A 14841-nucleotide genomic window follows, 5' to 3' on the forward strand; every position below is an offset into this window, starting at 1 on the left:
TCTTTGAAACTTCTGTTTTCATTTCTCCTGAAAATGCCATTTTTAATCTGTTGGCCTTCATGAACTGGTGTCATGGAATTCTACACACTATTTGCCTTGGCAATGTCCCCCTAAGAAAGTTCAGATGCCACCAAAACCTGAACTCAGAGGGCACTTAGAAAATGTGTTCTCGTAGCTAGTAAACAGAAAGGAAGTCTCAAAGATAACTTGCTTTCATTATCACAAACCAGAAGTGGCCTGAAAATGCCATTAGCCCTGGTATTCAGCTGCTGCCAGCAGAGCAGTTCAATGTCTCTTCAGTCATGTTGAAATTAACAGGAGGAAATTCTACTGGGTTGTATAGCTTGTTTTCTTCTCTACATTTTCTGGATTTCATGAAATTTCCCAATCCAATGTTTTGCTTGGTGAAAAAAAAATGAACATTTATGCATTTAACAATTGTCAAATCAGAAATGAACATTTATGCCATTGCAAAATGCATACAATGTTTAAATATTTCATATTGATAAAGCCAACGGCTTCACCTGTAAGTTACTGCATACATGAGCGCAAACATCAGGAACAGGGTGAGAAGCTGCGTCACTTAAGCTTGGTCACGGGACTGCCCATGACCTTTACCTGGAACATACACCAGGCCAAACCACCTCTGCTTCACTCCTTTCTCAACTTCTGTGACCTCAAAGAGCAAAACTCACAGAGACTCCAAGATGCCACCAAGAGCTCCAGGCCCACAGCAGAACCACCTGTGTCATGAGGGGTCAGTCAGCTGACAGAAATCTTGCCAATGATTTGAACAGAGAGAATTTTTCAGAACAATTTTATTGAGGTTTAATGATATTTAATAAACTGCAAATTTAAAATGTATAATTTCAGTTTTGACATACCATCACCACAATCAAGACAGCGAACTTACCCATCACCTCCAAAAGTTTTCTTGTGCCATTTTGTTATCCCTCCCTCCCTGATCCCCACCCACTTCTTGGGCAACCACTGCTCTTTGCTCTGCCACTATGGATTATTGTGCATTTTCTAGATTTTTGTGGAAGTGGAATCATACAGTATGTACTTTTTTTTGGTCTGGCTTCTTTCACACAGCATAATTATTTTAAAATCCATGCATGTTCTGGCAGGTGTCAATAGTTCATTCCCTTTTACTGCTGAGTGGCATCCCAATCTATGACTACACCACAATTGATCCATCCCCTCACCTGATGATAGATTTTTGCATTGACTTCAGTTTGTGTTATTACATGTAAAGCTGCTGGGGACATTTATGTGCAAGGCTTTGTACGCATACACGCCTTCATTTCCCTTGGGGTAGGTATTTATGAGTGGAATGGCTGGATTGTATGGTAGGTGTAATTCCCCTTTTTAAGGAACTGCCAAATTATTTTCCATTTGCCATTCCTACCAGGAGCATTCCAGTCCATCCACATTCTCACCAACACTTGGAATACTAAGTTTTTAAATGTTAGCCTTTCTAATTAGTGTGTAATGGTATTGCATTGTGGGTTTTTTTTTTTTGTTTTTTTTTTTGAGACAGAGTCTCGCTTTGTTGCCCAGGCTAGAGTGAGTGCCGTGGCGTCAGCCTAGCTCACAGCAACCTCAAACTCCTGGGCTCGAGTGATCCTTCTGCCTCAGCCTCCCGGGTAGCTGGGACTACAGGCATGTGCCACCATGCCCGGCTAATTTTTTATATATATATCAGTTGGCCAATTAATTTCTTTCTATTTATAGTAGAGACGGGGTCTCGCTCTTGCTCAGGCTGGTTTCGAACTCCTGACCTTGAGCAATCCGCCCGCCTCGGCCTCCCAAGAGCTAGGATTACAGGCGTGAGCCACAGCGCCTGGCCTGCATTGTGGTTTTAATTTGCATTTTCCTAATGAGTAATGATGTGGGCCTGGGAAACCTACTCTCAAAATGGTGGTAGGGGACTGGGTTGCTCAGTTATTTAAGGAGCAATAGGAAGCTGGTGGCCCATGGCATGCAGTGGCATCACGGGCAAAGTATCCCTCTGGACAGGAGCAGAGCAAAGCGATGAAGACCAAATGACTGTGAACCAGGCACCATGGCAACAAGGGTGATTATGAAGACTGTGGGGTCACTGGCTGCTTCTGATGGCCCTTGCGTGTGGACACAGGGAAAAGGACAACGTGAAGGTGCAATGCAGAACACGAGAGGAAAATCAGAAGCTCTGTTGGAACCTCCTCATCCTTGTAGGGTGCAGGAGGGAAATAGCTGAGGCCAAGTCCAGGCCTGGCTGTAAGGGCTGCAGAGTGGCATGGCCAACTAAGCGCTAAACCCTGTCTGATCTCTCATGCTAAGGACGCTGATGGGAAAGGAGTGGGCCCCTGAAATATGGGGTGACACCGAGGAGGCTGAGAACTTCGAACCTCTAAATCCCTTCCTTGCAGCCCCACCTCCAGCGTCCTCCTGCAGAAACACTTTTCGACGGGTGCATCTGGGGCAGGTGCCTGTCCTCTCCGGTCTCACCCCATTGCTCGTCACAGCCTCCAGGCCACAGGAGGAGTTTGATCCACCCCAGCAAATCCCAGATGGGAAAGTGCCAGGCCCACTGTGGGAGGTCACAGCAGGAGGCTGGGAAGAACCCCAGTAGTGGACTCCAAGGTGTCAGAAGGAGGAGGGTGGATTATGAGGCTTGCTGGCCCATCTTATCAAAGTGGGATTCAGGGCTCACTGTGGAGTGGTGTTCGTATCTGCAGGGTGGCCGGGGGACAGCACCCCAGGGACTGGCCCGAATGGACTGCACAGGTGGGTTAGCGGCAGCTCAGACAGTTTGGCCTCTTGGGGTGGAACCAGGTGGAGAGTGGATAAGGAGGGGCTGACAGACACCCTCCCCACTGTCCTCAGCCAGCCTCTCTCCCGACGGCCACTGCCAGTGCCATTCAAGAATGCCGGTGGCCCTCACCAGCACCTGCTTTGTGCTTTGATGAAAGAACGTCCTCTGTTCCATCTCTGGAGAGCATTGTCAGGTGGGGCTGGCTGACCAAGTTACCAGTGGCCCATCCATGCCACATGTGTCTCCCAAGCCTGTATCGCCCACAATATGTGAGGGAAATTCCTACAGTGCAGCTGACTGTAGGCCACTGCATTAGCTTCCCGTGGCTGCGGTAACAAATGACCACAAACTGGGTGCCTCATAACAACAGAAATTAATTCTTTCACAGTTCTAGAGACTAGAAGTCCACAACTGAGGTGTGGGAAGGGCCTTGCTCCCTCGGAAGCCTCCAGGGGAGGATCCTTCCTTGCCTTTCTCAGCTTCTGGCCCCCGGCATTCCTAGGCTTGTGGCTGCACCACTCCCATCTTTGCCTGTGGCTTCCCACGGCCACCTCCTGTCAGTGCCTGTGTCTCTTCTCCTTTTCTTATAAGGACACCGATTGTTACGGACTCAATGTATCCTCTCAAAATTCATGTTGAAGCCATAACCCTGAGGTACCTCAGAATGTGACTGCATTTGGTGATAGGGTCTTTGAAGAGGTAATTAAGTTAAAATGAGGCCATTAGGTAGGCCCTAACCCAATCTGACTGGAGCCCTTCTGAGATTAGGACACACAGAGACACAAGGGCTGGGTATGCAGAGGGAAGACCATGTGACTCGAGGCAAGAGGGTGTCAAATCTGCAAACCAAAGAGAGGCTAAGAGGAAACTAGCCCTGCCCGCACCTTCCCTAACCTCTAGCCTTCAGAACCATGAGAGAATAAGTCTCTGCTGTTGAAGCCATGCAGTCGTGTGGTCTTTTGTTACTGCAGCCCTAGCAGACAAATATATTGGCTTAGGCCCCCCCCCCCCCCCGATTCAGTATACCTCATCTTAATTTGATTACATCTGCTAAGGCTGTATTTCCAAGTAAGGTCATATACACAGAGTCTGGAGTGAGGACTTCAACGTATCTTTTTGGGGCATACAACTGAACCTGTAAGCGTCACTTTGAGTCCAGGCATCAGTTAATGAGCTTAGCAGTTACTGACGTCATCTCCAGGAGCTCCGGCTTCCAGCTGGGCTCAGCCAATGGGAGGCATTGGCAGGAGACTGGTGGGTGGGAGGAGACTGAGGTCAGAGTATTATTTCTGTCCTCAGGGGTTACTAGGAGTTGGCTGTCTCTATGGAAGGCTTGTCTGCCAGGTGGCCCACTCCATACAGGTCTTCTCCTTGGGTTCTGGTGACTCCTCTCAGGCTTGGAGGCATTAATGGCTCCCCATGATAGCCGCCTCCAGGGTTCTATCATGCCTAAACCTGGACAAATAGTTCCTCGGTTTAAACACATTCTTCAGTCAACCAGTTTGCACGTGCCATGTTTCCTGCTGGAAGCCTGACTGCCACAGGCCATCTTCCAGGCTCCTTGGGGGTTGGTCAGAGCAGGATTCTTCCCATTTGCTAGGCAATTCTCTTGACTAAATCTTGGTGATGGTCCTCATGACTCAAGTGGGTACAGCCTTGTTCCAGATTGGGAGAGATGTCACAGACTGAAAGGTGTATATAGGGGCTGAATTCCCCTTGAGGATTTACTTCTGCAAATGGCCAGCATCTTCCCCTCCCTGCAGCAACACCTACAATGTGATTTTACAGCTCCTCCCACCAAGAGGCAGTCTTTCCCCACTGGGACTAGCCTCATGAATTGCTTTGGCCAATGGGATGGTAGCAAAATGTGGAGCAAGCAGCAACTTGAAAAGCTGCAGCCCACTTTTTTTTTTTTTTTTTTTTTTTGAGACAGAGTCTCCCTTTGTTGCCTAGGCTAGAGTGAGTGTCATGGTGTCAGCCTAGCTCACAGCAACCTCGAATTCCTGGGCTCAAGCATCCCTGCTGCCTCAGCCTCTCAAGTAGCTGGGACTACAGGCATGCGCCACCATGCCCGGCTAATTTTTTGTATATATATTAGTTGGCCAATTAATTTCTTTCTATTTACAGTAGAGACGGGGTCTCACTCTTCCTCAGGCTAGTTTCGAACTCCTGACCTTGAGCAATCCGCCCACCTTGGTTCCCAGAGAGCTAGGATTACAGGCGTGAGCCACCACGCCCGGCACCACACTGTTCTTGAAATTGCGTCACCACGAGCACAAGCTGGAGCTAGCTAGTCACCTCCTGCCCCAGCTGACCGCCAGCCAACTGGCAGACATGAGTGAAGCAGCCTCTAGCTGACCCTGCAGACCACGGACGCACAAGTGAGTACAGCCAAGATCAACCGGGCCGAGTGCAGTCGAATCTTAGGGACAAATGGTTGTTTGAAGTTGTTAAGTTCAGAGTGGCTTGGGATGTTGAGCAAAGCTAATGGATACATCTTCCAAATCAGAGGTCACACTGGCAAGTTCATTTCTCTTACATGTTTTGAGTAGAACCTCCCCATCTCCTTTGTTTTTAGAGATGGGGTCTTGCTATGTTGCTCAGGCTGGACTAGAACTCCTGAGCTCGAGTGATCTTCCTGCCTCAGCCTCCCAAGTAGTTGGGATTACAGGTGTGTACCACCATACACCTAAAAAGAGTTTATTACAAAGGATGCTAACTTAAAATGAGTATTGAGAATGAGCCATCAGACTTATCACAACAGGTGACCTTAAAAAGTTTTAGTGGAATGGATCTAACACATTAACGGCCATGACAGATGTAATTCACTCTAGTTTTGACCCCAGGGGCTGTATGAAGCATATATAAAATCTTACTTGTTGATGTTCTTATTGTTACAATTAATATTGACAACTCTAAAAACATGGATTAAATGAATAGAAGTCAATAAATTTTTTCTATTTATGTTTACCTTTAAATGACAGTTTTCTATTTCTATTAGTATCTCTATTTTCTAATAAAACACCGTGCCCCCAAGGAAAAGTTCCTGTTTTTTGTGTGTGTGTGGCAGTCAATGTGTTAACAGCAAATAAAGGAAGAGAAATTGGAGAAATACAAAATGTTTTCAAGAAAACTATAGGTTCACACTCGAGCTTCTATCTAAAAAAAAAAAAAAAAAAAAAAAAAAAGAAAACTATAGGCCATGGCAGAATGGGCAAAGGAGAGAGGTGTATGCTGTCATGGGTGTAAGACCCAGCTTGCATAGTGTCATAGATGGTGGAAGAAGGGAAGGCTGTAGGAGAGGCATGTAGAAAATGTGATATCAAGTCAAATGAGACCGAAAACTCCCCTCAAGCCTGAAGTCTGATGAACCCGGTAAGGGCGAGGGTCTAAGACTTTCCCAAAACTCACAGGGCCCAACTTGTTCCCACCAATCTCTCTTCTGCCTGAACCCAATTTTCTTCACAGTCCAAATGAAACTCAAATCTCTCCAGACTCAAAGACTTGCTCTTAACTATGCTGAGCTGTGTATAATCACACAGCTCATGTGTCCTGTTTCTTCTCCCTCAACCTTTACCCATGGCCCTCCCCAAGAGATTTTAAGTACCACTCAACCAGACTGCACTTTCCTCCTTATGTGTCAAAAGAGACAACCATGGAATATCCTACCTGCATCAGATACTCAATAAATGTTGACTAATTTATATAACCTACTGGCCAAATTCACCCCATAATCCTTAAAAAATACAAAAACCAAAAACTATGCAAACAGAGATTTTATGTGGCCTATGATGTTTGAAATATTTATTATCTGGCCCTTTACAGAAAACCCCAATACAGCTTCTAGACAAGAACATAACAAATGAGTCACGGCAAAAGAGAGATAACCAACAGGGCTCTCAGAAACCTGGGCAAGATGTTTCCTTATCCTATTAATTCGGCAAACTAAACCCCAAGCGCCTGATTCTGTGGATAAACCCCAAGGAGTCTGCCACTTGCCATACTTGTTTTGGGGGAAGAATAATAAGTAGAGAAATAAATAGTAATAGTTGGAGGTTATTAGTGCTAAAAAGATGTTTAATGTTTGACAGACAAATTCAAGTTCATAAAGAAATCTCCTTGAATTTAATAAAGATGCTAAAAATGTTATTGGCACATTTTTTAATATTTACAGGTTTTTTTTTTTACAAAGTTCTGTACATAAAAATAAATATACAGAAACAAACCCCATCAACTGTCTGCATCAGTAATCCTCACTGGTGGGCTCACCATTTATAAGGAAGACATCATTCAACGCAACCTGTCACAGAGACTGTCCTATCAGCAAGGACTTTAACTTAAAAGATCATTACTAGGCCTCTTTATCAAGACTGCTAATCATCTAGAGGCCTTTACTTACCAACTAGCAATTAACCATTTTATCAATGGATGCAATCACTGTCTTTAAGTGGAGTGTGACCAATGACCTATGCCTAGAGGCAACGTCTATACCATGTGCTGACTGAAGCCCTCAAGTATGCAGTTGTAAAGAACGGAAATAAACCCCCTTCCCCTTGGCTAGTCACTGTGAAAAGTGTGCGTAAGGCAATTGAATCGAGGGTTACGGATTCGTCTTGTTAACGTCACAAGCGACACTAACAAGATTCTTAGCCTCATCCGCCCGATGATGATGGGCCTCTGCGTCCAGGTCTCCAGGAGCAGGTTCCACCTCCTTCACCAGAGAGAGGGTTATAACCTGGAATAAGAGAAGGGAAGCAGAACAGAATTGATGGTTGGAAATCTGGGAACATTTTATATCAAAAATAAAATTCTCAGTTTGACATGCAAAGCACTACACAAAGATATGATTCTGTTCTCATGGACATTTAAAAAAAACTTTTAGCTATGGTATGAAAAAAATACTTTCTATCACGATTGCAGTTTCAATCAATTTTGTGGTGGGAAAAAAAGAAGCCATTCAGCTTCTTGGTCTTAACTCCTCAAAACACATGCAAAAAACTCACCAAAAACACTCTCAAGATGGTTTAAATATATGAAGGATCCTATCATAGCTTAGTAAAATAAACACTTTCAAATAAGGGTTGTTCAAACTACAGAAAATAGATTTTTAAAAAATCAAAACAGAATGGATCTTGCCCCTTTGACAAGTCAGAACTAGGTCACCTGAGTCCTCCTTTCCCTTTCACCCATGGGCTTCCCAAAGGACAATTGGTGACTTGGTTGAAGGCTCAGGCTCTAGAGCCCGCTAGACCTTAAATGAGTCAGTTTTCCTCACTTGCAGTGGAATCTCTGGATGATAAATCCCCATGTCTTACTTGTAAAACCAGGCTAGTTAAAGCCCCAGCTCAGGACTGCTGGGGACACTGAAAGAGGCCACGCATGCAAGCACATCATGCATTACATTTTCTATGGTGTCCGCACATAGGCTTCCAGCAAGAGAAAGTTTTAAAATAGCATTTTCTTTCCAGATGCATCACTTCCCTACAGCAAGCCAGGTTTGGTTCCCAACACAAAGGGGATGAGAGCTCAGCCTCTAAGGTCAGTCAAGTCTGTGGCCAGGCTGCCTTGGAGCCCCTGTCCCAATCTCCTTCAGTCCTCAAAGATTCCAGCAGGCCTCCAGCCTTTGCCTGCCCCTCTGCTCCCATGCAGGATACAAGTCTTCAGCCTAGAACTGATTCCCACACAGTGTTCTAGTATCCTTGCACTCTGCTTCCTCAGCCTTAACTTGCAATTCCTAGCCAGAATCACAAAGGAGTACTTATTTTCATTTGTGTGCAAGTCCCACCTTCCCACAGATTTGAAATTCCTCAAGGACGAGATAAAGACTGCTGTGATATCACTTAAAGTGCCCAGGGTGGTGTTGCACACATGAAAATACTCTGAATCCACATCTGTCCACATCTTCTTGAGAAAGTTCTTTGCAAGAAACCAGGTGGCCCTGACTAGAAAGACCAAAATCACACCCCTTGACACTCATGTGCAAGGTGGGCAGGCTAGTCCCTGTTTTACCCAGCTCTCGCTGACAGGGCTGTGGTGGGACGCAGAACACAACACCACAACTATAATCATTCCAATTAGGGCCTAACAGGTGCTCTGCATCTGTTTATTTAATCTTCACAATCCAAAGCTTAGGAATTGGGCTCACTTTATGGACAAGGAAACAAACAGAATTTTGATTTTAAAAGGTAATTATATCCTATAAGCATTGAAAATGCATTAACAGTTGACATCAGCTAGTGCTTACCACTTCCTCTCAAAGGCTTTCTGTCAGATTTTCGTTTTGGGATGACAGAAGAAGGCCCAGAATTGTCTTCTTCCTGTATGAACATACATAGAAACAATTAAAACGTTCTTCTTGATAAATCTTCATCTACTAAGAAAAATGTTAGCTGGCTAAAATCTCCAGTCACCTGAGGCTTCTTTGCATTTCCTTTGTAACTTTTTCCTTCTTGCATACTGTCCCACATTTCAATCTTCTGTCTCCTTTTTTCTTCTTCAAGCTGAGAAAGAATGACATATTGTACAGAAAAAAATTAATAAGCTACCATCTTTCTCAAAGAAAATGCTAATTATGACAAATCTATTTTTTTGTAGGGATGGGGTCTCGATACAACACTGTAATCCCAAAGTGATGGGATTATAGGCATGAGCCACTGTACCTGCCTATGACAATACTTAATTTAAATGTCCTTCAAAACAAAACTTCACATTCATTTTATTTGGTTAATAAGGAGTGCATTTAATTCACAAACAGAAACTTTAGTTTTTGTATACTATTAAAGGAAGCAAAAGTTTTCAAGAAAATAAGAATATTGATTCCATTCTTCTGAACCTCACTCTTATTAGGACATTTTCAGTAATGTGGAAGAACTCTGACTTGGAATGACAAAAGTGGCTAGCAGGCTTTGTTGCCTCCTGGCTATGCTCTAGGGAAAGTCACTTAAGCCCTCCACCTCAGCTGTGAAGAAGAGGAGAGTTGGAAAGTGCTTTGGGAAGTCAAGCACTAAGAAAACCCAAGGAAAAACTAATCTCAGCAGAAAATTATGCCCAATAATAAGCACCCGACAAAGCTCAGAGTCATATAGTGGATGGCTTCCCAAGGCAGAAAGGAACACAATGCACTTGACCTTTCCCTCTGCTCCCCACTGCTTGAAAAGGAGTGCTCCTGCCAGCAACTGAGTACTGCAACTCACATGCCAAGTTCACTTAAACCTCTCACTGCCAATGGAATCCAGACCCAAACTGCAGTTCATTCTGGTTCCAATTAAACTGTGACCTCACAAGGATAGGCGAAAAGATGCCTCAAAAAGCACAGATACAGGAAATTTCTCCACAGCATTCAGGATCTATTGCTACCAAATCCAAATACTTGTCAACTCCTGCTTCCACAGTCTGCAAGTATGCAATGTCAAGTAGGAACTGCCTCGACATAAAGGTTGTTTTACACTTATAGCTAGCCCTCAAGAACATCTGAATGGAACCACAGCTGACAAATTCTGACAACATAAACAAGAGACTGATTTAACTGTTAGGAAGGTTCAGTCAGAACTACACATGCCATACAATTTTTAAACTGAAATAAGCTTTTTGTCCCTCTTCCAGTGTTAGGAGGCTCACATCACATTTTTTAACAGTGACCTTTTAAAAGATTTTTTCAGCTACATAAGCAAAATGAATGAGCAAGCCATGTTACTAACACACACACAAAACTTAGACCCTAAAGTCATTGAATTCTGACACATAGAAGGAATTCAACTTATTGTATAGCTATAGAAACAAAACAACAATTAATAGCAGGAAATCAGGGAAGAAAAAAACTACAACAGAACTGTTCAAAATGGCATATATGTATACTACACTTCCAGTTTTGTAAGAAGGGACCCATACATGTATTTGTTATATATGGATAAAATATTTCTGGAAAAATACCTAAAAAACTTACTATGGGATGCCCGGGCAGTGGAGGGTGGGGAAGCAAGCAGGGGAGAGACTTAATTTCCACAGTATAGATTCCTACATCATAGAATTTGTTTTTACATGTGTGGTAAAAAAAAAAAAAAAAAAAAGTTAAATAATAGTACATTTTATAGATTAATGACTGCATAAGTGGAATATAGGCAACCACCTGACATGAACACTGAAGGCTACTGGGACAGAGTGACCAGGGAGGGAGGGAGGGTATGGTATGGTATTGTTCTGTCCTTTCCCTTCAGGCTCCCACCAAGCTGGGGAGACCAACCCTATAGTGGATGATTATATGGAAACAACAAAGCTGCCAACAGCAACAGAAAGGCATTTGACCTTGGAAAACACTAGAAAGACCCAGGCAAGACCACAGGACAACCAAATTCTCTGCTGTCTGAGAGTTGATGGAGACTTTCTTTTGACAGCGTGAAGAGGGGCCCAGAACCATGTGGATTGAAACTGGAAAGCAGAGTCTACATTTGGTCCTCTTGAGGATCAGGTCAAAGCTGGTGGGTGACCTTACTCCTATGAAGAGTGGCACGATCCACCTGGCTGCTCATGGTAATCCTTGGTTCTTCCTTCCCCCTCACCTACCACCCCCAACAAAACCCTGTGCCTTAAAAAAAATCTTTCAAAACGCCATCTCCTGCTCTCCATCTTTAATATAGCACGACCCTTAGAGAGACCACTGCTGCCTTCCCTGGCTCTTCTTTGATCCACTGAAGAGCAGCCCCACCAAGCCAGGTTGTATGAGACACCAGCTTAAAATAGCAATGGAGCAACAGTACACTGAATGTGTATTCTGTGTCTGGTGGCATGAGACCTGGACACACAATTCTTTTGGGTGACACTGCTATAAAGGAGTCAATAAAAAGCAAAAACAGAAACATAAGATACCTTTCTTTAAGATTAATTCTACCCTAAACAGTAAAAAATTTCACAAAGAACACTAAGTGAAAGTGATTTGGAAACAATTAGTTGAATCTGATGGGATAGGACCCCCTCCTCCTAGAAGTTTATAAATAAAAACATACACGCACACACAGGCATTATTACCCACTAACCCTCAATTTCTTAAGACTACATATGTGCTCAAAGTAAAATCAGTTCATACCTGTCTTAGTTTTTCCTTATGCTTTTCAACTTGTGCATTTAGTTCTTCTTGCATTTTCAAACGAGCAGCCGCTAAAGCCTCTTGTCGTTTAACAACAACATCAGGTTCTAAAATATCAGAAAAAATTTGAGATAAAGCACCTTGTATAATATAAAATGGAAACTCTGGAGTCTCCATATTATTAGAAGTACAGAAAGGCAGACATCAGACAATGAAAAAGCATGCTTTTATATGAATAATCCTACCCTCTCTGCATATATTTTCTTGCTTAAGGGAGCAGGAAAATATGTTGCTTAGCTATAGTTCTTAGCCCTAAATATCCACATAACCAGAACCTGTTAGAAATGCAGATTTCTGAGCTCTCCTCAAGCAATTTCAATTCATAAAGTCCAGGATAGTGGCCCTACAAATGAAATGTAAGTGGTCTGATGCCACACAGAGATTCCACTACACAACTTGGCTACCTCACCAACACCCACAATCTCCAGGTTGACCAGAAGACAACCAAGGAAAGATAAAGTTTCCTGAACTCATCCCTTAATTAGCCCAGATCTTTATAAGAAAGAGGCAGAGGTTCTTAGGTATTTGCTTCCATGGAAAAGAAAAAAACTCCTTCCAACTAGCATTAAGAATAGAAATGCACATAGTTTAACCTGTGTTCCCTCCCCTCCCCCACCTCCCCCTCCCTCCCTTCTTCCTGTCTTGCTCTGAAGTCTGGGCTACAGTGCCTGGGCTACAGTGCTGTGGCATCAGCCTAGCTCACAGCAACCTCAAACTCCTGAGCTCAAGCAAACCTCCTGCTTCAGCCTCCAGAGTAGCTGAGACTACAGGTGCGCACCACCATGTCTGGCTAATTTTCTATTTTTAGTAGAGACAGGGTGTCATTCTTGCTCAGCCTGGTCTCAAACTCCTGACCTCAAGCCATCCTCCCACCTTAGCCTCCAAGAGTGCTAGGATTACAGGCGTGAGCCATGTTGCCTGGCCTTAACCTATGTTTTCAGCTGGTGTAAACCAAAGCTTTCCACCTAAAGTTAGTACTATAGTAACTCAGATAAATGACAATTTATATCTGTTTAATTATATACTACTATTCTCAGAACACCTAACGTTTCTTTTGGATATGTCCACAGAAACTGTAAATTCTAACTAGTGAAAAGGATATCCTTTCAAAGGGAAAGAATTTTTGCAACAGCCCAATGTAACTGGAAATCAGGTCTGTAAGTAAGTGAAAATCAAAATGAGGTGGACATGAAGAACTAAGGTTGAGTTTTCCTCACTCACACTGGTTCTAGAGATAACTAAGCCTTAGTAGGCAGATGCACAGGAAGAGAGAAACTATGAAGTTTTCCTATTAACCCAGCCTATAAAATGAAAAACCATCCAACAAGGTATGCACCGATGAGTGTTCTACACACCACCAGAAATGTTTTCCATTTCATTAAAATATCTAAAATTTTTTCTAAAAATGACACACGCACAAAAATCAATTTCAGAGGTATAAAATGTTTCCCTTGGCCCATACGAATGAGATTCATGTATTTCTTACTCTCAACAACAGACTAACTTTTAAATAATTAGAGAAGGTGTAAAGCAACTGCCTTCATTTCTGTTAACAAGCACTAACCCACAGCAGCCGCAGCTCTGTCCAGTTGCCTCTGCCTCAAGGCCCTCAGCCGGGTGGAAAGCTTCTGAAAGACCACGTAGAGGAGGATGCAGCTGAAGACGATGTACCAGCCATAGGTGGCCAGCAGGGAGCCCACTGAAAAGAAAAAAAAGTTTTCAAAACTTTAAAAAATGATACTATTAGTTGACTTCTCCATAAAACTCAACAAAGACAAAATAAGCGTAGATCCTGCCCTCAAAACCTTCACGGTCTAATTGAGGAAATGGCCTCCTAAGCAGACCATTAAAATATGAGCAAAAAACGCATCAATTCTGGGATCACTGAGAAGTAAGACTTCTCAACCATATGGGGAGTCAAGGAAGCAGTCGGAGCACGGAGGACACAGCAGCTGGGTTTTGGAGGGTGAAGAGAAGCTTATCCGACTCAAGAAGGCAAAGAAAGGCCTTTTAGACCTAGGGAACCACACACACACAAAGGGGTGACAATTAGGGGTGTTATAAATGTGTATGGATGTGGGGGCAGGAGGTGCCTAGAACCAAACGCCAAGAACCGAGTGACCCCAGCAACTGCAACCGGAAGGGCTTGCTGGGCACAAAGTAAAGGACCTGCGCAAACTAGGGCCCGCCGGCGCCGCTCAGGGAAGCGCGGCTCCGGGGAGGCCTCCGAGCAAAATCCGGGCCTGCTGCCCAGGGCCTGCGTGCGTAGCCAACGCCCAGCTGCCGGCCACCCGGCCCGGCGCGCAGCGGAGGACGACCCACCGAACATGGCGGCACGCCGAGGAGCTGGCCGCGCAAGCCCCGCTGCATCACGGCCCGCAGCGACTTACCCGTGACGTGCAGGAAACGCAGCCCTTCGGTCTCCAGGGCCGGCCGCGCGGACAAGGGCTCCCCGTCCCGTTCCATGGCGGCTGCTACTGCCGCCGCCGCCGCCGCCACCGCCGGCCCAGCCGCGTCACCTCCAGCCGGACGCTTCCGGTCTGCCTTTACGTACACGTGGCGCGCCCGGGCGCACCGCGGTCCCGACCAATCGCAGATTGACCCCGCCCCGGCGCTCGGCCTATCGCAGAGGGGGTGCGCCCGGGGGGCGGGGCGAGGCGGCAAGGCGAAAACCGGCCCAATGCTCGCCTAGGGCCGGGGCTAGAGCGCCTGCGGTCCAAGCTCGCTGCTGGCGTCTGTGAGGGTGGACGTCTGACTTCTCTCACTTTATCGAATTTTTACTTTTTCACTAATTGGACACTGAAGCCAAGGAGGTTAGGTGTCGCCCGGAGAGACGATTTGCGCCCACATCCTGGCGCTGGGCACATCAGCGGGTTGAAGACTCTCAGCCATTGAGGTTTGC

At 44.9% G+C, this 14841-nt stretch overlaps 1 protein-coding gene across 1 annotated transcript; it reads right to left on the bottom strand.

Moving 5' to 3' along the window:
- Positions 1-6856: 6856 nt before the first annotated feature.
- SELENOS (selenoprotein S) lies at positions 6857-14498 on the bottom strand. The gene is made up of 6 exons (XM_012764586.2): positions 14330-14498; positions 13504-13638; positions 11880-11986; positions 9211-9300; positions 9045-9117; positions 6857-7535 (listed from the first exon to the last, which is right to left on the bottom strand). Exons 1-6 carry the CDS (start codon positions 14403-14405, stop codon positions 7453-7455), a joined length of 564 nt encoding a protein of 187 aa, XP_012620040.1. The 5' UTR covers positions 14406-14498; the 3' UTR covers positions 6857-7452.
- Positions 14499-14841: the final 343 nt, after the last annotated feature.

The sequence above is a fragment of the Microcebus murinus genome, chromosome 7, assembly GCF_040939455.1.
Source record: "Microcebus murinus isolate Inina chromosome 7, M.murinus_Inina_mat1.0, whole genome shotgun sequence".
Taxonomy (NCBI): domain Eukaryota; kingdom Metazoa; phylum Chordata; class Mammalia; order Primates; family Cheirogaleidae; genus Microcebus; species Microcebus murinus.

What these genes read in the sequence shown, in the direction of transcription:
- SELENOS (XM_012764586.2), bottom strand. Translation starts at nt 14,405, where the DNA reads ATGGAACGGGACGGGGAGCCCTTGTCCGCGCGGCCGGCCCTGGAGACC. An exon ending in CAGAGCTGCGGCTGCTGTGG is followed by an intron (nt 11,987 to 13,503) that starts GTTAGTGCTTGT and finishes CTGATATTTTAG; the next exon opens with AACCTGATGTTGTTGTTAAA. An exon ending in GAAATGCAAAGAAGCCTCAG is followed by an intron (nt 9,118 to 9,210) that starts GTGACTGGAGAT and finishes ATGTTCATACAG; the next exon opens with GAAGAAGACAATTCTGGGCC.